Below are 27,461 nucleotides of genomic sequence, written 5' to 3'. Positions count from 1 at the left end.
GATAAATCCTGAGGGGATTTCACTGACCTTATCCAACCCAAAAGCTACAACTCTTGTTGCATAGGTCTTGCTTTATTTTGGTTTTAACCATCCAGCAGAAAAGTATAAAAACAAAGTATAAGAAGTAAATCCATGCTGTTATGTTTTGCTGTAGGGGACTCAGGTCAACAATTTCTGACATTGCCTCTGGGTTTTAATAGCTGCGCTCCCTTCCTGCTCTTTCAGGAAGAGGGCAAAAATGGAGTCCCACTGTTGCTAACCCAGAGTTTCCTTTCCAACCTTGCTGGTTCCTTTTAACTTAACAATACACTTGTAAACAGTTACCTTCTTAAGTTCTCATCTATTCCATTTTGAAAGTGCTACATGTTGCCCAGAAAGCCCTTCATGAGGCCAAGGTGAGGTATAGTGTGTGTGATCATTCACATGATGAGCCATTATGCTCTAATCAACATTATTTGATGAGTTATTTGCAAGGGCGAATTCAACCTTAACAGATGTTCTTACTGCCACACATAACTGGGTTATTAAGATATTTGAGCATTTGACTAAAGTACTTTATGGAAGCATTTTATATAAAAGAATATGTCATAAGATTACAGGGACTATTGTAAGTGATTTCTGAAAAGTTTTCCAATATAGTTTTAGGCCAAATAGAAACCAATTCAAATGGTTCAAGTTTGTGCTTCTCTAAAGATAAGACAAGTAACCCATTAAATAAGAATCAGTTCCTAATGAAGGCTAGAATGCTCCAGGTGTTGAAAAAGAAATGACAAAACTCAGATTTTCTGCTGCCAACTGGGTTTTAAGGGATATATCCACAATACAGATCCACACACATACACATTGCTGCACAAACAATTACAACAAAAACCAAAATTAAACAGCAAACAAGTAACATATACCACAAATATCTTACTGGCCCAACTGTCCTAGTGATTTGTAGAACATAATCAAGACTCTCCAAAAATTAAAATACCATCTCCTCCACCCTCTCATTGTGCTGAGGTTTCATTCGGTCTACTTGATACACACTCGAATGTGCTTAATTCCATCAGTGCCCTTGACATATTTCATGTTAAAGTACAGGCTGCCCTGTGGTCTAAGACTGGGTAAATATTACAATCCCTGAGGCATCTCTTAGGTTATTTATGTCTTGTCCTGATGGTAAGGGTATTCTTACCCTTATGCTTATGATCATGTGTTAAAAAAGCATTCAATAAACTTCTATTGGGCCAGGGAAATGGCTCAGTGGAATAAGCACTTCCCTGGCAAGCACAAGGGCTTGAGGTCAATCCCCAGTTCTGCCAAAAAATAAAAAATAAACTTCTATTTACTATAAATAAATATATACTATGTACACTATACAAACACACAATACAAATACATTAATCTGGTCTACTGTTCAAAAATAACCAGACTAGATTTACAAAAGAAAATATAAACTAAGAATGAAGAGCTATGAATAACTATCAAAACACAGTATTTCTTTTTGTTTTGTTTTGTTTTGTTTTTCAGAGACAGGGTCGTTCTATGTCAGGCTGGCCTTGAACTCACTCTGTAGCCCAGGCTGAACTTAAACTTGCATCTATCCTCCTGCCTCAGCTTCCTGAGTGCTGAGATTACAGACACACCACCACAGAGACACTGATATTGATTGACTAATCTAATTAATTCCTTAAGTAATATATAACTGCCGTAGAACCTGTCAGAAAATCACTTTTTAACATAAAACATAGTGTCTATAACTTAAAAGTTTGCTAAATCAGTTGCCATATAAAAGAAAACCAAAATGGTCAGTGTTCTGGGATAGCTTTATCTTGCGCTTATGAAAGGTGTGCACATGCAGAAAATTAAGGCACAAATCAGTGAATAAAGTAACTTTGTCAGCAATGCCCTGACAACTGATTTCCTTGACATTGTGACAGCCCGTGCAGATGCAGTCTGAACATCTTCCACCCAGGTAACCAACTACCGTCAAAAAGTAGCAGGGTGAGCACCACCGTGCGGAAGGGTGAGGTGGGGAAATTGTATTTTTATGCCTTGCTTTGGGCATCTATTTTGGTACCCAGTCACCTTAAGATTTTAACATCAGGAGATGTTTTCTTTATTATATCAACTCCTTAGATTGAAAATTTAAATAAAGAGTCCAAAATGGTAGCTTGATTAAAGCCTAGAAGAGGACAAAAATATGCAGTCAGATGAGAAAGTATGACAAGAAGTGTGACATTAGACAGCTGATATACACAACGTTCGGGGAATCAGACTGACTAGGTTTGAACATATGTTTTGCCACCTTTAATGTATTGGGTAAGAGTTCTAACTCTGTTTGCACATCTATAAAATGGGCTGTGAGAAATAAATGAATTGTGAGTGAAAAGTTACAAAAATTTGAAGCATATAGTAAACACACACACACATTCACACACACACACACACACACACCCCACCACCACCACCACCAACAGTATTTAGCCCCACACAAGACAAAGCAGAGTCTGTGACACAGTGCTTAACAGAAGAAATTATCTCAACATTCTCAACATTCAGAAAGGACAAGCTACTGTAAATTAAGAATTGCTCCTCTAAAAACAACAGGGTTAGGGTGTGACAAAAGCTGTATGCATTTCCAATGAATGGAAATTGGGACAAAGTTGTAGTTGTAAACAGTTGCAGATTATTTAATTAAAAAAAAGTCCACGCAAGAGCAGCCTTGTGCAAGGCACCCACTTGAGCTGCTTACATTCTGGCACCTTTCATGGAAGTGATAATCCCCAGAGCAGGGGCTGTCAGCAGCAAGTCATTAAAACTAAGCCTCTGAATGTGAACCAGAAGCATGGTCAACTTTCAGTAACACAGGCAAATGGAAAGTTGATTTTCATTAGGTGGAAAAACACAATTTGTCACTGACAGGACCTGGATTTGTAGAGATGACAGCAAGTAGATTTGTTTCTTAGGCAGTGATTGGTAAATGCTGGCATCTCAGAGGTGACAGACAGTCCAGGGCACGAAGTCCTGGAGCCAGGTATCTGCAGGCTTAGAGCAGGCTTAGGGACAGACTGTGGCCCAGACCAGCACCTAATAAAGAATATGCTTGTATCATCGAGTAGCTATGTAGCCGAGAACTGGCTGGAAGAATCTTCTCATAAAGAGAGTCTGCAGGTTGAGATGAGAAGGGTGGGTGTGTGGCTGGTCTCCCGACATGAACTCAGCTGTTCTCATCACCAGAGCTTGTCTCTAGAGGGCTGTGGGTCTTCTCAGGAAAGCTCTTCCCGGCTTGCATGCAGAGCCCTCAGCTGCTGGCATAGATCCTTCACACCATTGGGGCAGACTTTCTAGCTTTCACCACTGACCTTTGGGCCTTCCCAGTGCAGATCCTGGAAACAGACTTGCATGACACACTGTGGTAGGCTCTAGGCCTCCTGTTGGACTCATGCAGGACATCGTCATGAGATTGAGGGTCTCAGCTGGATTATTTAGGTCTCCTGTGTGTGGACAGATCTCCTGCCTTCTTTTGTATTTGACTTTTTGGGTGAATATTATAAAGTAATCCTATAAATTATGTGTCCTGTATTAAATCTTTTCCTTGTAAACCCTGACTCTAACAGAGTGCAGGAAAACATTAGGTTGATTAAAACCTAAATACATCCCCTATAAACAGACAGTATCTTGATAATGTTAACTGGGTATTAGAACAAACTCAAGTATAGGGCAGTTGTGATGCTTCCCCTGCCATTATGGATAAATATATGCAGTCATATATTTAGTATATTAATTAATTTATACACCAAATATTGTTCTGAGCCCTAAAAAATAGTGGTAAATGGAGTCTTTTCTTTATGGAATTCAGCTTTCAGTAGAACACTAAAGCTAAAACAAAGATTTCAACAAAAGGCAACTCTGTGCACCTATATTCACACAAACACACAGGAACACTTGACAACATTTGAAGACATTTTTTATTATTGACCATAGCATGAGGAAAGACAGGGGATCCTACATTTTGCATATAGTGAGTAGTGGTCAGAGACACGGCTAGACTTCCTACAAAATGCATGGGACAGCTTCACACAATGAATAATTATTTATCTAGTCCAAAATATCAGTAGTGCTCCAGTTGTGAACTTTGTAATAAGCCATTAAAAACAATGGGTAATACTGAAATATAATTCAATTAAAATGAATTAAAGAAAGGATGTAAAAATAAAATGAGAATATTTTCATCTTTTTTCTGAGATATAATTCATGCATCATAAAATTCACTTAAAATGTGCAATTCGGTTGTCTTTAGCGTATCTACAAAGCCGTACAACTAAGCTCATTATAGAACTCTAGAATATTCTCATTGTCCTAAAAAAAATTGCGAATCTATTACCATTCACTCCATGCTTCTCCGTTGCCTTGGAAATCACTAATCTACTTTTCTATTTCTATGAGTAGAGATTAGATGTATTAGCCTATTCTGAGCAATCCTAAAGATGGATAAGTTTCCTGTGTCTGGTTTCTTTCATTTAGCAAGTTTTCAAGGTTCATTCATGCTGCAGTAAGCATTGGTACTACATTCCTCCCTTAATATTCTTTCTAGGAGTACACTGCATTTTGCTTGTCTACTTAATGTCCACTTAGTGTACATCTGGATTACTTTTGCTTTGTGCTATTATTATCGCTTAAGCACATATGCAAGCATGCGTGTGGGCATGTGGCCTCAGTTCTCGTATAAACTTAGAAGCATAACCGCTGAGTCATATGCTGTATTTATCTTTCTCAGGAACTGCTAAGCTGCTTTCTAACGCTACTGTACCATTTTATATCAGCAACGCAGGAGGGATCCAATTTCTCTGCATCCCAGTCAAGACTTACCATTATCTGGCACATTTTAACTTCAGAGATGAGAATTTTAATTGCACCCTAAAATGTCCAAAGGCAAAGCAACGGAAGTACTTCTCAACAAGCCCTTTTGAAGAAGTTAGTTCAATTAATTATTAGCTGAGAGTTTTCCCTAAAAGGATACAAAATAGTGAATGCAAAACAAATTAGGGACATCCTTTGGCTATGTCTCAGCATAAGCTTTTACTTCTAACTTAAAAATGCAGCCTCTCCTGTCAGTAACAAGAAAGGTAATTCAAGGTCTACATAGCAATACACTTTCTCAAAACATTTTTATGTTTTAAATTTTATTTTAAAGAGACAAAATAAAACAAAATTTCAAAACATGATAATAGGAGAGTATACAAGATAGGTCAGATGTTATATTACTAATTTTTCTTGTTTCACTGAAAAGAAAAGTTTGTATGTGCTGCTATTATTTGGGCATTTTTCATGCCTATATCTTACACTCTGATAACTACTTTGAAGATAACAATATGCAATGTACTAATCATAACAATATACTTTATTTGGGATTTTGTTTCCTTTGTTTTATTTTACTTAAATATATTGAAAATCCGGTGGAGTTGGGGTGGACTATGAAAACCTTTTATCCACTTCTATGTAGGCCCAACGAGAAAGACACTGGTCACAGTCAGGGGTACCACAATTGGCTCTCCCAATTCCTTTTTTTTTTTTTGTATTTTAGGGAAGGGTCTACAGGGTGTTCAGGGTCTCACTACTAGATCAGATTTGTAATGATCCTACTGTTTACAGCCTCCCAAGAGCTGAGGTTACAGGCGCACACCACCAGACCCAGTCTCCATTGCCATTTCAGCGCACAGCATGGCAGGCTCGGGGATTGAACCCCTGGGCCCCTGCGCCTGCTTGCAGGTGCTTTAATCCACTGAGCTATTTGGCTGGCCCTGGCTCTCCCAATTCTGATGAAGCTGACGCCTCAGTGCAGGCTCTCAGGACTCACCTCAGATCTACTGAATGAGAAGCTGCACATACATGCTCCCAGGTGACTCTGTGCACAGTGGAGTATGACAGGCATGCTCTAAATGTAGGACAAGGTAAAATCCCCACACCATCATGTCTGCCGAGACTCTCACTGTTTCCACATTCTTTGAACCTAATCCCTTTAGCCTTAAAAACAATTTCATAGATGAGTTTCACAAACAAGGAATCCCCTTTGGGTCATGTTTCATTATAACAGAAGATGTTTCACTTGGTCTATAAGACAGCTGGGGCCCTTCAACAGTGCCTAACTAAAAGGCATCAATAAGCAGCTTGAAGACTTATGTAAACCTGTTTTGATTCTATTCTTTAATGCTTACTCATATTTGCAATGTTACTGCTTTTGTCACTTGGAAAAAATCCCAGGGTTTCAGTGTTTCAGAAATTTTGTTGCTATCTGGCATGCTCCCCCTCTCCTCTGACCCCCCGCTCCCCAAGAAAAGGTCAGCTCACTGATGTCCCCCACCTCCAAGGCAGTGAGTGGCATTCTGAGCACAGGTCCACGTAAGCAACAGAGGAACAGGGGAGGTAGGCTGAGAGGCTGCAGGGCCACGTGGAGGCCTGGCCACCGCACTCCTGAATTTACCGTCAGTTCCTTACCTCTAAGACATGGTTACGAAAATTAAAGGACAAAAACTTCAAAATCAACAGCAGCTTATCTACTAAAACACTCCATAGCCGGAGTCATATCCTCAGAGAAGGTTTGGCAGAGGGTGGTTAGAACAAACTATTAGGTGTCTGCTTTGCTGAGAAGGAAACTGAGGCAAAATTTCAGAACAAACACATAGCAGGAAGCCTCTGGAGCTAGCCCTTCACCACTGTGTGCAGAAATGGCACTGTTTCTTTGCTCTGCAAACCACAAAATGGTAACTTACTGGTTGGGCTGCTCTTTTAAAAGCGAAGTTTAAAAACTGGAAGTATCTGGCAAAAAAGCAAACATCAGCTTCTCACTGGGGCAAAGTGAGGCTGCCAGGGCTCCCAAATGAATGGGAACACGATCCCAGAGCCGAGCAGTCAGGCCGCAATAGGCTTCATTTCCTACAGCAACACTCCTTGTGGAGTGGTGCAAACCTTCCCGAAATAAACGCCTAGGGGTACAGCTGGGATCGGTCCAAAAGCTCTTTACTGAAGGAGGACTTGACTGCTGCTGTTGCAAAGTCTATGAATTATGGTCTGGAAAGTTCTTGCTATTTTCCAGAGTGATAACACAATTCTTCTGATTACTATACTAGCTAAAGTATAGGTTGGAAAGAAATACAAATTCTCAAGAATACTTGTGGAAGACTGATTTTTTTTCAGGCATATTCATTCACAGAAAATGTCTCTCAAACCAGACTCCTTCATCACCTGGACAGCTGCTATCCAGAGGGCTGGACCACGACTGGGTATAATCCCAAGTCAAAGAGACAACTAGCAGCACACAGAAATAGATGACCATTCACCAAACCCTACCAGCGCTGGCCACACTCCAGAATCTCAGAGGCTCTCGAAGGGTAATTAGTCCTACACTGTCATTTCACAGGTACTGAGGAAATATGGAAGAAGTCAGGACTCAAACTTACTGCTCTGATTCTGAGAGCAGTTCCTCCCTAGTACAGGCAAATCTCCCTTCTTCCCAGGAAAGGAGTCCCTGTGGTCAAGAAGAGATTCACACAAGACACAAAATTGCTTTCTCACAGTCCCTTGTGAACTCCAGGACTCGGTCTTGCAACAGGAGCCTCACCTCCCAACCATCTATTTTTATCATACCTATTTTATAAGATGTCTTCTTAGAAAACTAATAGTCATATTGAAGGAAATAAAACCCAGGAATATTTAGCATTTATGATTAGGACTTAATCAAAGTCTGCTGCATCTACAAGGATTTGGGTCCTGACTCCTTTTACTTCACTTTCTCTCATGCCCCTGCTCACTGGCTCCAGCTCAATGGCTCCCACCAATTTCCTGAGGCTGTTGAAAGCCCTCCTACCACAGGGCCCTTCCTTGCTCCTCCCTCCACAGCAGAGCTACTCCTCTAGAAAGTTGTGAGGCCCAGGCGCCCACTCCATTTAGAAATCTGCCCAGAGAGCGCTTCCTCCCACAGGCACACACCAAGTAGGCCCTGCCCTCTTCCATCGCGGTCCGTGTCGTCAGAGAGACGCCTGCTTATGACCTGCCTTTCCCCATTAGACTATGCGGCCCAAGATGCTGAGGGAGTGACTTCTTTTTCCAACTTTCATGCATTTTTTTCAGATAATACAAATCTTGAGCTTTGACTTTGACTTTTTATGATAAAATTTTGAAGTTTCCTAAAGTCAAGGCACACCGGTAGAAATGGCACAACCGTACATTTTTCTCAGGCTGTACACATGTTCCCGAGAGAGGGACTGACCTTCAGGCTGAGCTCAATTCTGCGTCCCAGGGGAGCTGCTCGGTGGATTCCCTAATACGGCCTGGAACCTATACTGCCACAGCACCTGAGAAACTGCTACTAATGCAAGTTCTCGGGTTCCTACTCAGACTCCAGGGCTGGAGCCCAGCAGGCCCCGTGTGATTCTGATGCATGTTCCATTTTTAGGCTCGCTGACATAGCCGAAGGGACCATGAAATAAAACTCAGTAGTCCCTGGTTTGGGTCTAAATTCTACCATCCATGGACAACTATCAGGAAGAAGACAGAGGACATTCTGAATGCTAAAAATCTAAAGATCGGGAATTCTCACAATATTACCATCTTCCAGGAAAGTCATGCAAATTCACTGGCCCCACCTTACTCATCTGCGTGGTCTATACGATCACAGAAACCTTTCAAGTCTATGATTCTAACCCATCCTATCAATTGTTGTATGGCATATATTTATGAAAACTTCAAAAATTCTACCCACTGTCCTGAAATGAGAGTGGGCTCATACCAAATATTTCACTAGGATATCCTATCAGTAAGATTAAAATGTCTGGATTCTCATTTCAGATTATAATCTGAAGGGAAGGCAATCCTTTCTAATGGATTTTAAGTCTAAGCCCCCCAAATTAACCCTACTCTGCCAGTAGGTATTAGTTCCAATGGCTCAGAGGAATCCTCCAGCAGACAGTGGCACTGACCACTGACCCTGAACTATTTCCAAAGCAGCTACAACTGCAGCTCTTAACACGCTTTCAATAGGAACCAACAGCAAAGTTGAAAAAAATGTCAACATATGCTGCCTTTCCCTGCTAAATAAGTATAATACGTTATGATTGGCATAAAAATGAAGGCTATAAATATAGAATTATTAACCTTTCAGTGCCCAGAATAAGTTAAATAATGGAACTAGCAGTGATACTTAAGCACTTATGGGGACAGGGTGGGAGGCAGAGAGAAGAGATGGAAGACCGCATGCGCAATGGCGAAGCAATCCGACGTTGAACTTGACCATTGGCTTTTTTTCTTCAGAAATGTTTGATTTTATAAAAAATGGTCTGGAAAGAGCCACTTGAGCATTCTGAAATTTCCACTGGAGCAAATGACTTCATGCTGCATTCAAGGGTACCCCCCACACTCCGGCGCTGAGAACTTAGAACCAGTGACTTATATTCACTTCTGGGCCTTTCTGAGCCACACCTCCCTCTTCATGAATTTACCTCAGGGTGGCTGAAAGAAATACATAAGAAATGCACATCTGAGAGAAACTGACAAAATCTTTAAAAGGGGTAAATGGATGAATTGTTCACTGAATTGGTGGCACAGGGAAAAGCCAGTATTGCAAAAATAATCAGCATCATAAGAAACAACTCCTCTCTTATTAAGAAAGGTTGGTTGGGGTGTTGGGGGGGTAGCTCAGTGGTATAGTACTTGCCTACTGTGCACAAGGCCCTGAATTCAAGCCTTAATAAAGAAGCAAGCTTCAAAGTGGTTAGGATAGATATATAGTTACATTCTCTTAATGAATAGAGGGATTTGTTCTAATGGTGTTTGTAAATAGGATATCATGTCCGCATCTTGTACAGCAATTATCCACTAGGAAGAATGTATGCAATGTGTTAATTATTGAAACTGTCCCACCAATTTGGTTTGAAACTGTCTCATTGCTATTTGTTTCTCAATAAAATTATGGAAAAAAATAAAAATTTAAAAAAAATAAAGAAGCAAGGGAAGGAGAGAAGGATAAGATAAGCACTTAGGTAACTAAGACTCTTCCACTCCTAGGTAGCTCGAGAGGCAGTGGAAATGGATCATCCACTTTAGAAGTTAGCAAAGAATTCGTGAGAGAGGTGGCAAAACTGGGTCTCAGATAATGCACAAAACTCTGCAGGGTGGGTGGTGGAGGCAACCTGGAAGACAGGTGTTAATGTGACTGCCCGGGAGGGCCTGGTGCACGCTGGAGAGCCTGCCGGACTGGAGCCCTGAGCCTTTGGTCTCCGTGCAGCATGAGGACACTGCTCTGGGGCACCCTCCCCCGTGAAGGCCTGGGGGCCAGGCGCTGCCTGTGTGCTCCAGGCCTTTCCCGCTCTGCCCGCGCTCTCTATCACAGTGAATCACATTTCCCAGGCTCTCCTGACCTCCGCATTAGGGGCAGGTCTAGTCAGTGGCAGGCACCACCAGATGGCGTGGGGGGAGGAGCAAGCCAGGCAGCTTCAACCCGGAGCAGCAATTACCCATTAAGTGTCGAAAATCCTTCCTTCTCAATAGATTCAATGCAATTTTGAAAACAACTTTAAAATACAAACCCTGTGATCCTACGAATATTACCATCAGCGGAGTTGCTCATTTCCTTATCCATTCTCATCACCCTTGCTATAGTTCCATGCTTCTTTCTACAGCACAGTTGTGCAACAACGTACATTCAGCTTACACATAAAGCCCGGTTTTCTTTTTAAAACCTCAGAAGGCTGGGGAGAGAGCTCATCAGCCTAAGTGCCTGCCTGACAAATGCAAAGATCGGGGTTTGATCCCGGGTACCACAGGTCATGCCAACCCCAGGGCCCTAGGCCCCAGCAGCTGAGCCAGCCACCAAAACGGCCTGGTGGCACATGCCTGTAATCCCAGCGCTGGAGAGGTTGAGACAGGAGGATCTCTACAAGTCTGAGCTGTGTATTAGTGAGATCCTATACCAAATAAATAAATACCTCACAAAATGTGTTATCTTAACAATAGTTTAAAACAAAAATCTACATTTCCTTTAAATTTTATTTTGTCTAGAAATATTATATGAACACGTATATGTCTGTATCTGTGTATATGTGTATGTGCTTGAAAACAATTCTTCTAGGCTCTGAAGCCATCCTTAGCCCAACTGTAATGTATCACAGCACAGGCAGCCTGAGATGGGAAGCGGGGCCTGCACTGTGCAGTGTGGTTCTCACTGTGGGTGGGCTGACCCTTCAAATCACCTACTCTGTGCTAAACAAGGCCTCTGCCCAGATTGCTCTCCTGACCACTTCAACCCAGAATCTCCGCAGGTGGATCCCAGTTTGTCTCTAAACTGCCCACGGTGATTCTAATAAAAGTCAAGTTGAGAATCAACGATGCCTTTTCACACAGAGTCCTGCACTAGGCAAAGAGACACTCTTAGAGAAGGGACGGTGGCCACAGTATCATTTTTATTTTCAGTCTGGGTTGGCCTCTATCCATGCTGTTATCTGCACTTACACTACCTTCTCGCCCAGAGCCCACTCAAATCCTACCAACTTCTTCATTCTTCAGTACCCCTCACATCATACCTCAGCTAGGAAGCACTACTTCACTGCTCTGCTGTCCTACCTGGAGTCCTTAGGGTCATTATTTACAAGTTGACCTGAATTACTCAATATTTTCATTGTTCCTGCCTTTCTGGCTGAAGGCTATGCATCTTGCAGACAAGAACCATATCTCCTCCTTCTTTGTATCTGCTTATGTTACAGTTTGGAACATTTCAGACAGCAGTACCTACCAACCAGTAGACTCATGAAGCACAAACACCTGAGCACGTAGTAGTTGCAAGATATGAACAAGGGTTATGTTACTTTCAAAAACTTAAGTGACTCAAAGGAGAGTGGATACAGCAACTGTACTGTGTAATTTATCATTCTGTCAAATATCAGCAGGTCTTAAGGAAAGACAGGGTGATTTTTCAAGAGGGATGCAGCTACAATTGAAATATACTGTGTAATGGTTTCACACAAACTAACCTTATAGCCATTTTTTAAAAAGACCTAGAGGAAGCTGATTAGGTGCTGTGACCTGGTTTCTAAGACTGAAATGCTGATCCTGATTTTCTAATACACCCCTTTTCCAAGAAATCAAGAAGATAGAATGTGTAGATCAGACACAGAAGCCTTCTCTTACTGATCTGCAGAGTTCAAGGAGCACCTCCCTCCACTTCATACACAGTATTGAAAGTTCCAAAGAACCACCTACAAACACTTTTACAAGTTCTTGCCTTCAAAGCCAAATAGATCAGGTTTCTGATCTGTGAGCTACAAAAGCATGCATGTGTTTATGTACACACACACACACACACACACACACACACACACACACACACTCTTTTAAGACCTCCACACACGTGTCCTGCTGGGTATTTGTCCAAGTACTACAGTCCTAAGCAGTGACTTTATTTAGTCTGGTTGTTCCCAAGACAAACACATAACTTTAATTAAAGGCCCATCCAAACGTAGGGGAAAGCATCTTGAAACAATTAAACTCTTCTACGTAAGAGGTTTCAGTGACATGCTCCCACCTCCTCACATCCCCCATGGAAAGAGACCAGATGGGGTAGAAGCAAGCCAAGGCCCCTCCATAAACACAGCCTGGAGCTATAACTCTGCCCTACTCTATACTGTTCTCTTAAGACCAAGACACCACTCTCCTTTTACTTTTTCCTAAACAAATTCCAGTCATTTGATTTTTTTTTTTTAAACCATTCTTTCATCTTTGTTAGGTGAAGAAACACTTCTGACATGGTTTCTTATCTTTTTTCTGAAAGAAAGTATTCCAGGAAGGAAATGAAAAGCCTAAGAAATTTCTGAACTATGCCTGTGGTTGTGAGCTTGGGCTCTGGAGCTTTCTGGAGGACGTCTGATAGATGGCCGCCTTTTCTGTCTCATTTGTGGGACTTTCTGGTTATGCTGGTTGTGTAGGTAGTAGACCAACATTTTCTCTGAAGTGCTAGAAAATCCAGGGTGCAGGTTGCGACACTTGTCACAATAGTGCTCTTCCCCCTGGACCCCCAGTTACTTCTCTACTACACAATCTGCCCATCAGCAGAAGGCAGTGTTTTCTCCATAAGGGCCATACTGAAAAGTCACTTCCACAAATATCAGAAGAATGACTTTGTACGGTGTAACCTTTGTCCTAAAGTAGCCACTTGGCTTGTTTGTTTCTAGATCTGAATCTGGAAAAGAGACATTTTTTAAGGACAGAGCTTTCTGTTGTTCCTGGTCTTTCAATACCATTGAATACAACTCAACATAGATCCTAAGTGAGGATGTGGCCATTCTTACCTGTCCAGGAAGCAGGAACAGGCAGTCTGCTTTTAGAAGACGACATAGGGGAGAAAATGTTTACACCAGGGCAGGCCTACAGAAACAACCTTGAAAGCCAAAATCAGAACTCAGCACTGACAGAAAACTGTGGATGCCCACACCAAACTACAAAATGGGTTAGCCCACGAGTGCTACAAAAAATAGGCCTGTGGCCTAATTTTGATATGGAACTATATAAAATGAAGGGTCAACCCTTCTAAGGGGTAGGCAGAAAATAAAAAAAAAAAATCTCTTGTGTCCACAAACAAACCCTCTGTGCCCTCATGGGGCTGGTCTAGCCAAGAGTTCTTGCCGATGGGACTGAAGGCCAGCACTGATCCATCACAGCTTTAGAGCTGCTTCTGGAACATGATCATCCAAGTGCTACTCCACTCAAGACACCTGGGAGGTACAGGACCAACAGAGAAGTTCCTACTGCTGAGGTGAAATTGCCAACCACATTCACAGGTATGGATGTGCCACTCAGGCTAAGCCTCGGAGCCCAAGAACAGACTTCCAGAGGTGAGAAGGGTTTGGTCGTAAGATCAATACCCCTAGGGGTTCATCCACAGCAGAGTCCTCAATTTTGCATTGTTTTTTGATCCTGAAGGGATAAGGAAAAGGGTTTCCAGCCCCACAACCCCACCTAATTTGCAATATTCAAATCATAACTTTTGAATCAAAATATAAAGCCAGAAAAGACTGAATTCTGGGGTACCTTTAAAAATTTAATTCTTACAGTTATTAGTTAATAACTTTAGTCCTCAAAAGGAATATCTCAAGCAGAAAAATTAAGCGTTGACAGATGACTACTCATGGGAAACTTCTACACTGGAAAAATAATTTCCTCCTTCCTTCCTTTTTCAGGAGGCCTTCTAGCCTTCCACTTGTGTGTGGCTGAAGCGGAGAAGAGCTGGCTTGCAAGCACACAGAAGTGTGAGAGTGGTTTCTAGAGCGAGCTCACAGAGAGCCATGTTCCGTGGATCTCCAAGGGAATATCTGAAAAGTGGAGGTGGTGATTGCTACGTGGCAGCCATGTGCAATTCTATCAAAGAGCAGAATGAACACTGGCACATGCTACAAGGTGGATGGACCCTAAGAACACACGAAGAGAAATAAGCTAGAGACAGAAGGTCAATATTTTATGATTCCACTGACACAAAATATCCAGAATAGGCAGTTTCAGAGACAGGAATCAGATTAGTGGATGCCAGGCTAAGGGGGACTGCCTGATGGATACTGGGTTTCCCTTTTAGGGTGGTCATAAAGCACTGGTACCACATAGCAATAATGGTCATACCACACTGTGAATGCTCTTAATGCCACTGAGGTAAACACTTAAAAAGTCATTAAAAGGGCAAGTTTTGTGTAAATTTTACCACAATATACAAGAAAATCTATTAGTCAAACCATGTACTCTACACATAATAAGAGCTTAGACACACAAGCTTAAATATTGCAAGGTTTAGCTTATATGAAAAATTTATAGGACATAACTTATTAAAGATAATAGGAAAAGAAAAAACGTATAATCCTGCATGGACAATGTATCTGAAGTTGTACCTTGACTTAGTATAATTGCCTTACATGTTTCATACGTTCTTTGGTCTATTAGCGTGGTTATTAATCTGTATATATGGTAATTTTATAAAGTCTTATAAATAAATGAATCTGATGCTGGAGAAATGAGGGTTCAGGGGATGGAAAAATACATATGAATAAAAAGGTGCAAATGTGTCAGGGTGGTCACAAGGGGGGCCAAGCTGCTCATCTGAACTTTCCATCTTCTTGTAGTGAGTACTGTCTTCTACAAAACTACTACAAACACTCAGTACTCTTCTCTTTCTGTGGGATGACTATAAAAGGTTGCCTTGTACAGACACCTGCAGAGATGGGCTAGGAGGAAATAGGTAACAAGAAGGCTATTCAGTGGAACACAAAGCAGATCAAAAGCTAAGTGTACACCATCAAAAATCTCAAGACCTGGGCTGGCCAGATAGCTCAGCAGATTAAAGTGCTTGCTTAGGCAGACCCAGGGACGAGGGTCTGAGGCCTGGCATGCCATGCTGGCCCTGCCCCTGGACATACTGACATGGCCACTGAGACTGGGTGTGGTGGCACTCACTTGTAATCCTAGTGCTTAGGAGGCTGAAAATAGGAGAATTACTACAAGTCAGATCTACTTAGTTAGACCCTGTAGACCCTGTACTAAATACATTAAATAAATAAATAAATAAATAAATAAATAAAATGAACTTAAGCGAAGCACAATTTTTGTATTTCCAGCACTCAGGAGGCTGAGGCAGGATTTTTGTGAGTTTGACACCAGCCTGGGCTACAAAGTGAACTCAAGGCCAACCTGAACTGCATAGCAAGATCCTGTCTCAAACAGACAAAAAAAAAGAAAAGAAAGAAGGGGGTGGGAGCCTGGAGGGATAGCTTAGTGGCTTAAGTGCCTGCCTGGGAAGTGCAAGGTCCTGAGTTTTGATCCCTGATAACCAGCCCCACAAAAAAAAAAAAAGAAAAATATGTTGTTAGAGAGAGACAGAGGGTGAAATACAAAAAAAAAAAAAAAAAAAAAAAAAAAAATCACAATTTTTATATAAAGGGCAAGGCAAGGCAGCAAATGTTTCTGGTTTCGTGAGCCCTGTGGTCTCTGTTGTAACCACTCAATTCTGCTTTGTAGTTGGCAGTAGCCAAGGGACAATGCTTAAACAATACACAGGAAACCACAACTCATCAATTCCTGCTGGAAGTCTAAACCAATTCCCCAAAGCCCTTATCTGGAAGTCACCCCAAGGCTCTGGCAAGATAGCTCAGCGGACTAAGCCCTTGCTTAGGCAAGCACAGGGGCCAGGGTTCGATCCCTGGCACTACATGCCGTGCTGGCCCCACGTCCCACGTGTGCTGAGCTGGCAATGGGGTCTGGGCATGGTGGCACACCTGTAATCCCAGCACTATATAGGCCGAAAACAGGAAGATCATTACAAGTCTGAGCTGTGTAGTGAGACTCTGCACAAAATTAAACAAACAAACAAACAAAAAACCTAAAGGAAGTCATCCCAGTTACCCCTGGTAGGAAGCAGTCCATACAAACCCTACTACTTATAGGCTTCTGTCTTCCCTATGCCTTCTAAAATCTCTGGCAACAGAAACTATCGGTACTCAAACCCTTGTCTCAGCCTGTTGCTGGGGTCAGCCAACTGATATCAGGACCTTCTTTGATATACCCAATTATCCTAGCAATTAAATATCATCCCTGTTTTTCAAAAAAGATGAGGTTCAAGGATTATACAACTCATACGTGACAAAGTCCACATGACCAGTCTACCCGGCTCCAACTATAACACAGCTCTCCAATATTTTTCATAGCAGGGACCAATTTCATACAAGACAAGTTTTCTACAGACTAGATAGGGAGATATGGCTTCAGGAAAATTCAAAAGAGCCTAGAACCTGGGTCCTTCACATGAGCATGGGAGGCTTTACCAGGTAGGTGAACAGTCCTGTCTGTGAGAATCTAATGCTGCCACAGATCTGACAGGGGGCAGAATTCAGGCCTTTAATGCAAGAGTCAGAAAGCAACTTTAAATAAAGATGAAGTTTCATTTCCACACCCCTAGCTCATCTGCTGTACAGCAAGTTCCTAAAGGCCAGGGCCCTGGACAAGGCCAAGCCCCGGGGGTTACTTCCAGGATAAGAATGGATAGGAACATCTCAATACATACAAACACAGGGGGAACTACCCGCTCGGGCCCCCCTCCTGTCCCTCTCTTGGACAGGAGCTTTCTTTCTCTCAATAAATATATTTTGCTCATAACCTCTGTTTGTTCCTAAAATTCATTCTTTGGTTTTAGAGGACACGAACTCGTGCAGGTCAGGTCCAGAGATCATTTTTCCCTATATCATTTGGAGGTTCCCTGTATTGTTTGGAGGTCACCCATCCGAGACCAGTTTTTCTCCGTGTATCATTTTGGAGTTTCCCACTGAGATCACTGGACGAAGGAGCATCCACCTGCTCTGGAGAGGGCTACTCAGGGACGCCTGGGTGGAGGAATCAATTAGGAAGAAGGTGGAGATGCCCAGAAAGGTAATTTCTATTGAATTCCAAGTCATCTCACAGTCAAAGTCTCTTACTCCTTTAGAGTGTGCTTCATCAGGCACCAAAAGATGTTTAATTCTTACATGTTAAGAGCCGTGTAAATAAAATAAAGAGAAAAATATCAACTGTGATACTAGTTTATAACTCGAAAGATGATGTAAAAAGAAAATGGTAAAAATGTTTGTCTTATGTTTAGATTTTGTTTACATTAAGAAGGTCATTGTTATTTAAGTTTTAAAATGTAGATGTGAGGGGCTGGTGGGATGGCTCGGTGGTCTGGAGCACCTACTCAGAACAAGCGAAGCTGAGCAAAGCACAGGGACGGCGGTTCGATCCCCCAGCACCACATGCCAGCCAGCCCCGCCCCCTGGTGGGCTGAGCTGGCCACACACACACACACACACACACACACACACACACAATAAATAAATAAATAGATAGATAGATAGATAGATAGATAGATAGATAGATAAATAAATAATTTTTAAAAAATGTAGATGTGAGCAACAGAAAAACCAGGCAGTTCAGCCTCGCCCACCATTGGTGAAAGCAAGGTTTCCCCTATTTGCCTTTCTAGTCTAGAGGGTGTACTTCTAAAACAGCTATAATCCAGGCCTCTACAAGGCTACACCCATTCTTAGCTGGGTTTATGCAAGCTCCTCAAGGACAATACCTTTTAAAGAAGTAAATAGGAAATTTGGAACTTCCAGAGTTCATGTGCCTTAGATGACCCTGATAAGTGCATTGATGTCTTTTAGAGGATTTATTCAGACTTATGAACTAGATTGGAGAGATATAATGTTAATCTTAAACCAAGCATTGACTTCTATGAAAAGCAGGCAGCCTTATAAGCTGCTATTACTTTTGGAGGGTAATATTATGTTGTTATAAGGACTCAAAAGATGGACAACCAGTGGAATTACCTGTTCCCACTGGAGCCCAACCAGTGAGAGCCCTGCTGCTAATAGCCAGTCAATACATACAAACACAATACTCAAATATAGTTTTAATTATGGCAAATAAGAGTATTACATACAAAACATGAAGCAAAATCATTTTACACTACTCACGTAATTACCAGTGTTCAAGAGGGTAGTTAACTACATTATAATATAGTAGTAAGGCTTGAGGGTAATGAAAACAAACTGTTTTTCTTTTATGCTGTGTTTTTTGTTTTTTTTTTAAATCTAGGATATAATTCATTTCCTGTTTATCAAACTGACTACACTCCTGGTGCTAGCTGTTCTCTGGTGAAGTCTCTGGCTGTCTCTGAGAGCAAACTGAGCTCCTATTCAAATAAAAGCTCAAAGTGGATTTGGAACTGGAAGGGATAGGAACCAAGTTAAAACATCCTCACACATACTGAATCATGGGAGCGGGAGAAGGGGAAGTAGCAGTAATTTCACAAACCCCCATAAAGCACTGAGAGAACTGCCTAGTGGATACTGAGGATCCCAGAGAGCCTTAAGAACCCAGAACAGGAAGACAATGAAAGCGAGCCTGTGGCTTACGCGGTCTTGCCCTCGCTGTCGTGCTTGGTGGCACTGGCCCCCTTCTTGCCCAGCAGCGAGGCCACCTTCTCCACGTCGCCATTCTCCACGGCCTGCAGCAGGCGGTCGTCATTCTTGTTCCACTCATTGGTCTGTGGGGGAGAGAGGACAGGCAGACGGGTGAGCGACGCTGGCCAGGCCACGCTGACTGGCAGGAGCTCAGTCTTTCCCGCTTAAATCAAAACGTGCCCCAAATGGACGACTTTCAAGTACCTTCCCCTTCACCACGGGGATACCCAAGACAATTGGCTTCTTAAAAGAAAACATCAACAGTGCATTGAAATGTCAGCTGTCACCAAACTCCGGAGATAAAATGTCCGCTTTTAACTACTCTTGGGAAAATGAAGAAATTTAGAAAGACCTCGAGGCCAGTTTACACATTAGCTAGTTTCTTGCTAAACTTGACAGCTGGCGCCTGGGAACCCTGAGCTTTGACCTCACCCAAGTGCCCTGTGTAACAGAATCAAACTGACCAACAGTTCAAGATTAGCCAGGAGTTTAAATACACATAGTTCTCCATCTGCTTTCACAGGTACTTACTTACTGGGCAACCATTTTTGAGCTGTTTGAAGATTTTAAGTAGCGGTCCAGGCTGCAGACTCAATGAAGGGTCACTAGAAACTAAAGTTCTTTCTGAAAAAGCTCTTCGACGTCAAACAGCTTGGAACAAAACCTTCACCACCATCAATCCCAACCCCCACAGAATAATTCCGCAAACCGCCGTAACAGTACAGCTTTCATAAACACAAAAACCGGCTTTCACTCTTAAGGCTGGAAGAGAAATAAGTGATCGCTACAGAAGAAGAAAGGAGCCTTGAGCACAAGACTAACAAGCTTCAAATATGAAAAGACAACTGTGACCCACTGAAGGGTGTGAAGCAGAAGATGAAATACAAGCAGGGACTTAGGGTCTGGGCGGTGCATGCGGCGTACAGGACTAATGAAGGGAGAGATGGAGAAAAGATGCTGGGTACATCCCAGCCCCCCAGGGACCCCACCGGCCTGCGTGATGCTCCTGTCCTCCTGCACAGGCCGTGAGCTGTGCCTACTTCTGGCCCTTTCACCTCTGGACACTGTTACCCTGGGAGGGATGCCTCGTCCCTCTCCAAAGCCTTCTGCATGCAAGTCTCCAGGGCATCGTCTTTTCTTCCAGGCATTTCATATGAAAGGCTTCACCATGGACCCCAGTTGCTATAGCTGACTATGAAGAAGCAGACAGAGGGACGGGCAAGACTGAAAAACTACCAACGAGGCATTTCACTTCTCTAGCCCTGGCTGTGTGCCCAAGTTCCGTACTGATGGAACTACTTGGCCCACTGGGACTCCATCCTCTCACAGCCGCAGTGGATTCACAAGATGGCCTAGTCACCCTCTGACCCAAGCCTAGACGCGGGGCTCAAGAAAGCCTCAGGTCATGGAGGAGTAAAGGAGAAATGTCCAAAATGGGCATCTCTAAGGCTCAAGATGGGGACATCTTCATTACTCAGTACTTGCTCCTCCTCCTCCGTGGACATAGCTGAGTGCAAGAACACAGTCAGAAGTAACCTGAAGGCAAATCAGCAGTTTGTTCTCTAAGCTTTATGAATTTGAAGTTTGGAACTCTGGACTGACAGGATATGCTGTGTGACCTTATGTCACTCATAACCTCTCTGTGCCTGTCTTCCCAAGCTTTGGACTAGGTGCCCAGTGTGATTCCTCCAAACCTTAATCTTCTCTATAAAATTCCTCAAACTGAGTTTTATTAGAGATTGTTCCAGAACCCTACCATTTATGTGTCTTGCTCACTTTTCCTGTTGCAGGGACAAAATACCTGACACAACTTACAGGAGGAGAGATTGGCTCATGGCTTCAGTCCTTGGTAGGAAGAATTAGGTTCAGACAGTGTGGGATAGAAGGGCCTGTGTGGAGGAAGCTGCTCATGTTGTGGCAGCCAGGAAGCAGAGCGTGAAGGGAAGCAGCAGGGAGTGAGATGACCTTCCGGGTCATGCTCCCAGGCCCCACCTCCCAGCAGCAAGTCAACCTTGGGGCTCTCCATGACCTCGCCACCTTCCAAATGCCCATCTATGAGGACACGAGGCCTCTGGAGATACTAGAGATCTAAACCAATGTGTAATACTGTACCTAAAAGCCACTGCTTCTCAATCAGTAGGGATCCTGCTCCGGAGGGTTATATGCAACAATCTTTGGATACATTTTTGATTATTGCTACCTACATGATCTTAAAAGGAAAGAAGCGTTGCCTTTTAAAATCCTTCCTAATCTAAACTGACCAAATTAAAACTGGACTGAGGATTGAGAAGATCAGAAGGATATTAAATCTTAGCAGACAAGACTGAAAGCATTTAAGTAACAGAGAACACATGAAAGGATTTTCCTCTTCAGTGCTGCTGAGGCACTCACTTTAAAATAGAGAAAAAATCTGATTGCAGGGGTTCTCTAAAATCAGTTCCATGTGGATCTGTAGGGAGTTCAATCTGCACAGGACGTGGCAGGAAATGTTCTTCCCCCTTCCTCTTCGGAGAGGAAGAGCAATGGTACAGTCTTTAAGGTCGGAAATCCCTTTCTATGGGGAGTCTGCAAGAAAAGTCGAAGCTCCTTCTCTCTTGGAGCGGACCAGGTAACAAGAACAGTTTCTCATAAGCAAGTACTGAAGGAATAATCCGCAACACCCCCAAGTGCTGAAAAGAGGACTCCCCATGAGCAGCAGGAGGGAAAAGGATGCTGCTCGACCCAAATGAAGAAGGCAGAAGCAAACCTGAAGGGAGAAAGTTTGGTAGACCATGAGCTAAGAAAGATGCAAAGAAGCTAAGAGGTTAGGTCAAACATCACAAATATACCCAAAGCAGAAGCCAAGAAATGTCCTAATTAGACTTCTTGCCTGGGAATCTGGAATTCTAAATAGTGGGTCTTCTGAGGTGAAAGGCTATTTCCTAGACTTCCGGCCAGCACTAGCAGAGAGCGAGGCTGTGCCGGCTGAGGTCTGCAATCCTGGACTACACCACCGGGCACACATGCAGTTGGCTCTGATACACACACCTGGCCATACCATATTCTGCCAGAAGCACAGCCGCCCAGGAGCCATCAATTTTGTCTCCTAATCTTGCCCATGGAGACATTCCCTACTTCATACTAAAAGCCCCATGGTATTTAAGAAGCTCCCTTGTACTTCTATAGGCCACTGCTCTAGAAAAATCCAGAAACAAATTCCTGTTCTCCACACCCATCCCTCTGCTGAGACATACTAAATTGAAATCAAGCATTGAAAAAAAAAATCTCAAGAAGTCATCTTTGTTGATCTACTGGCCAAGGTAGGATTAGATTCAAAATTTGCAACTTTGTTGTAACATTCCAAATATATTCAATCACAGCCCAGAATCAAAGAAGGCTTTTAAGGACCACCATCCGCCCTTGCCAATTCCCATGAAAATCCTCTCCTCTAATTGTGCTCCCCACAAAGGACCAACTCCATCTACACTGGTCACCTTTTTGACTTTTCAATGCATTAATCTAACACACATTAAAAGGTGAAAGAGAAAAAATATAAAACATTAGACACAATACACGTATTAAGGTTAAGTGTCTTATGAAACTTTCATCCATTATATGCCTATGTAAACCTGGCTTTGATATAAACACATTTCTTAATAGAGAACCACAATAAGAACCTTTAGAAATCACTCCTTTGGAAAGCTGTGTGTCCACCCCCTACACACTGGCTAGTTTCTGCTCACGGATTCCAGGCCTTTCCTGATGATCTCTTCCTCTGCTTCTTTACTCCACAGTGTTCCTGACGACCCACATCCCCAGCTCCACTGAAGCCCACAGTCTAGACTTCACGAAATATCGCATCCTGGCTTTGGTTCAGGAGCTCCCAATGCTCATTTCCTCTGTCTTCACCTTTGTTACTGATTTTACCCAGAGGTTTTTCCCTCTTGATCAACTGAAATCTCTTTTGAATTAACAAGTACTTTCACTTACAAAGCTTGTTCATTCTTTTGCAAATAATTACTGACTCAAACTTCAGATTTTTACAAATTTTATAAGCTCCTTTAACTTTTCCACCAAGGCCAACTTTCCAAGACTTTTTATTGATTTTATATATTTCGTACAGGGTCTACAGTGTCTCACTACACAGATCGGACTTGTAGTGATCCTTCCTGTTTTCAGCCTCCCAAGTCTCAGGGTGCCCCAGGGGCAGGGCCGGCATGGCCAGCCGGGGACCAAACCCCAGTCCCTTCATCTGCCTAAGCAGGCACTTTCATTTGCTGAGCTATCTGTCCAGCCCCAACTTTCCTACATTTTAATCATGTGTATACTTCCTTCAAATTTCTTCATGACTAAGGAGCCACGCTTCATTCACACATTTAGTGAGGGAGAAAGCAATGTTTCCCAGTGTGCTGCTTAGGTCTGTTGCCCTACTCTGGAGGTTCTGACCCAATAATCTGGAGCACACCCTGGAATCTCTTAGGTTCAACAAATGTGTTCCTTGATTCTCATTGTCAGCTAGGGAACCTATGTGAAGACTATCAGAAAGTTGACTTGAAAGTATTTTCTTTTCCATAAAGCCTTCTTAGGAAGGTGATGGAAGAAAAGAAGAATCCTCCAGCTTTTTCTTATAAAACTAAGTGTGCCTTCCATAGATGTCTGGTAGATATTAGACTTTCCTAGGAGTTGTATGGGGAACCCACATGCAAGACATGTATATGAATGTTACTAACAGTGTTTTCTAAGGGGCAAAAATTACAAATGACCCAAACATTGGATAACAGAAGCATGAACAGATTATAAATCAGTCAAATGGTAGGATAACAAGAGCAATGAAAATGAACAAGTTATAACTAAATGTAACAACATGGGCAGATATTAAAAACAATAATGTGGAAAGAAACAATAAACACAGTAGAAAGAAGCACCCCCAGTGCTAGAGCTAGGACCTTGGATCTTTGCCACACTGGGCAAGTACTCTACACACCCATCCCACACAGTAGAAACAATGGTTCCATTCCTGTCAAGCCAACACTAGTCAAGTGCCTCTGATGGTCACAATCTCTCTTGCTGCCTTCTACTAAGAAGGCAACCTGGTAACCAAGACTTCATCCTTAACCTTTCAGCAGCCTCAGAAAATGACCTGGAGAATTTAATAAAGCTATGGAATTTCCTCAGAAGCGTGCATGTATGTGCAACGCCTGCATACACTTCAGAGACTTCTGCAGCTCAAACCTCTATTCTTAGCCAATCCATGTTAATAAGTTTCAGGGTAGAAAAAAAGGGACAGCTTTCAGAGTCAAGAGCATTTGCAACTATTGAAATTCTAGCTCTATCACTTCCTATTCAGGTAGCATTGAGTAGGTGGTGGGACTCCTTAAGTCTCTAGTTCTTTATTCGGGAAATGGAGGAAATTTGTCTACTTGTAAATTATCACTGAGAATCAGGTAGGAGCTACATAGCTGGCCTAGTGTGTATTACACAGCCCCCAAGACAAGTCAAGTAACACCTTGGTACCAATTTTCTACTATGCTCCTTAGAAATCACTTTTGAAGTGTCTCTGGAGAAACTTTCATAGCCATGCAACTATTGAACAGGGTTCACTTTTCCAGGAGACTGTTTAAACAGATGCTATTTCAACAGAGCACATGAGCCCACATCTGCAAGTTCAGGAAGCCGTATATTATGCTCCAGAGACATGTGTAATGTGTCAGCTATGAAGGGCAGCATGTGGGAAAGGCAGACACGACCCTCCATGTGGGCTCCAAACATTCCTGCTAATATATCACAAATGAGATTTTCAATGACTGGCCGGTAAGTTTCCTGTTCATCAAATCATTTCCAAATGACACCTAGTTACTTCAGAGCTTTGCCTGCCTTCATCTAGGGGAGCAAACACTATGTCAACTGTGTGATGAATGCTGGGGCCTTGGCAACCGGTAACATCTGCCCTGGGCCAGACATGGCATCATCTTCTTTTATTTTCATTTAATCGTGGCGAACCAAAAAAAAAAAAAAAAAAACCAGTGGAAATCCAGTGGTCACAATCTGGACATCTGGCTGGTGAGCAGGCTTCAGTTTTGGAATAGATCTACCCAATAAAATAACCCAGTGGCACAGAGTGAGCTGGGAAGAGAAACGTTGCTCTGATTTTTCTTTTGGAACGATGCTAAAGCCCAAACCATCACACACTGGAAAAGCTCCTTCTATGTGCGTATGTTGGAGCAGCCACTGGGAAAAGTCCATTGCTGAGATTATCTTTGGAAAGGCTGCTTCCCCCTTCTGTTTACTTATGGAGAGTGCAGTGTTTTGCCAGTAGAATTAGCAAGGCAAAGGTAAAAGACAAAATAAGTCATGTTTGCACTGGTAGGGCTTCAGTTTCACACTGTCCAGAAAACACTGCACATTTTTTTCCTCACAACTTTTTAAACTGACGACCAGGAACAGACAAATTTCATGGGCAGATAACAGTTTCTTCTACTGATTATTCCAGCTAGTAATTATTAATATCTATCAGCTAGGTGCAAAATAATTCAGAAGATTCTATAGGTGTTATACTGTTATATGAGACTCAATCCCTACCATTCATTCATTCATTCATTCATTCATTCATTCAACAAATATATATTGCCTTTTACATGTCCAGAATAACCTTCATCATATTTTCTATACAGTTGTGGAGGTAAAATACAGCAATACCAAAAACATGCAAACAAAAGAAAACAGTACTAGAGGTAAAATCGCCTAAAGTGAAGGAAACGGAGGACTGACACAAAAGAAGAGAGGCAACTTTTAGCTAAGATATTCAGAGGCTATACTGGGTCTGCTCTTCACCCTGAAGTCTGTCGTTCTCCCTTGAGTCAGCTAAGGTACTGGTTACTTGCACATAAATGTTGAATGCTGTGTCACAGACCTACTATGGTTTTTTTGCGTGTGTGTGTGTGTGTGTGTGTGTGTGTGTGGCCTGCTCAGCCTGCTGGGGGGGGGGGCTGGCATAGCATGTGGTGCCAGGGATTGAACTGTGGTCCCTGTGCTTGCCTAAGCTTGCCTATGCAGGCCACTTAAACCACTGAGTGACCTCGCTGGCCCGGACTCCTCCACCAGGGTCAGGTAGTCCCTCTCCCAGCCACATCTGGCCTCTACTCTCAGCCTCAGCCACTCTCCTCCCAGGACAAGGGCTGTCCTCCTGGTTAGGCTCTTCCATGTTCTGCTCCACTGCACTAGGCACAGCTGGAAGTAGCCTTCCTAAAGCATCCAGAAAGCCTGTGGACTCCAGCGGGCGGCAGGGCCTCTGCAGGCCAGCGTCTGTCCCTTAGGGGAGCTGCCCTAAATTGCCTGCCAGCTGGGAGGGGCTCAGTTCAGAGCTGCTCACCCAACAGCCTTGTCTTTCTTCCTTTCACCCTGGGAGGCTTTAGTGATTAACCCTTCCTCTACCACTCCTTTGCTTCAAATATACTGAAATTCTTCACAATCTCACTTTCTTCCCTCTGATTTTGCATGCTACTATAAAAGGGGGGAAAACATGTCACATGAGGTAAGATCACAGTCTTAAAGGAAAAAAAATTACTTCAGTTAATCCAGGAGGTTTCAAATACTCAGAGAGAGAGAGAGAAGAAGGAGAAGGAGGAGGAGGAGGAGGAGGAGGAGGAGGAAAGGAGGAAGAAGAAAGGAGGAGGAGGAAGAGGAGGAGAAGAGGAAGAAGAGAGGAAGAGGAGGAGGAGAAGGAAGAAGCTAAGCAGCATGTGAAGTTTTAGGGATAAAGTGATGAGCATGAAATAGTCCTGGCTTTCCAGGTCTCCACAAGCTTTGAGGACGGAAACAGACTAGACAAGTGCTATGAACTAAGCTCTACAAACACCCAGAGATAATACTATTGAAACTATTTCTACTTAATATGACTGAAATTATTGTGCTACATTAGAACTTAATCATAACAATAAAGGCACTGGGTAGGTACTGTTATTAGACCTTTCCAGATGAGAAAATTGAGGTACACAAAGATTGAGGAACTCAACACTCTCTTCACAGCATAGTTATTTTTCACAAGAGGAAAATCTACAAAAGCAGTTTGAGAGGAACATAGAAGGAACTTTTTACAATGAGGAAAACTGCAGCATGTTTCTAGATAGAGGTACACAAACAAATCAGTGGAGGGAGACACAAAAACTACAAGAAGTGTGTGTGGATAGCTGATAAGGGACTGGGGGGGTGGATGTCACCACATGGGCAGGTCTGTGATCTTTGCCACACAGGGTCATATTCTGCCTCTGAGAGAAGTGCAAAGGAAGGAGGACAAAGATGCAGACGGCAGAGAGGAGGTCACAGTGTGTGTTTCATGGCTTTTGTGTTTTCCCCAGGAAGCAGGAGGCAAAGAAATCAGGGTCAGTGGTGGGTAAGAAGCTTGACAAATGATGACATTCTCAAAAGCTCCTAGGGGCATGGGAAAGGAAACTTATTTGCAATAAGCAGACGGGTTTTCAA

General features: G+C 42.8%; 1 protein-coding gene across 7 annotated transcripts in view; it reads right to left on the bottom strand.

The window, feature by feature from the left end:
* The window catches only part of Rai14 (retinoic acid induced 14), a 156,855-nt gene that overhangs the window by 43,339 nt on the left and 86,055 nt on the right, over positions 1–27,461 (bottom strand). For all 7 annotated transcript variants that reach the window (XM_023707461.1, XM_023707463.1, XM_023707462.1 and 4 more), the window contains one exon: positions 18,957–19,087. In XM_023707461.1, the coding sequence (XP_023563229.1) occupies positions 18,957–19,087 (131 nt within the window). The remainder of the gene's footprint in view (positions 1–18,956; positions 19,088–27,461) is intronic.

Source organism: Octodon degus, unplaced genomic scaffold (assembly GCF_000260255.1).
Source record: "Octodon degus isolate 3935 unplaced genomic scaffold, OctDeg1.0 scaffold00293, whole genome shotgun sequence".
NCBI classification, from domain to species: domain Eukaryota; kingdom Metazoa; phylum Chordata; class Mammalia; order Rodentia; family Octodontidae; genus Octodon; species Octodon degus.
This window is presented reverse-complemented; position numbering and strand designations above follow the sequence as displayed.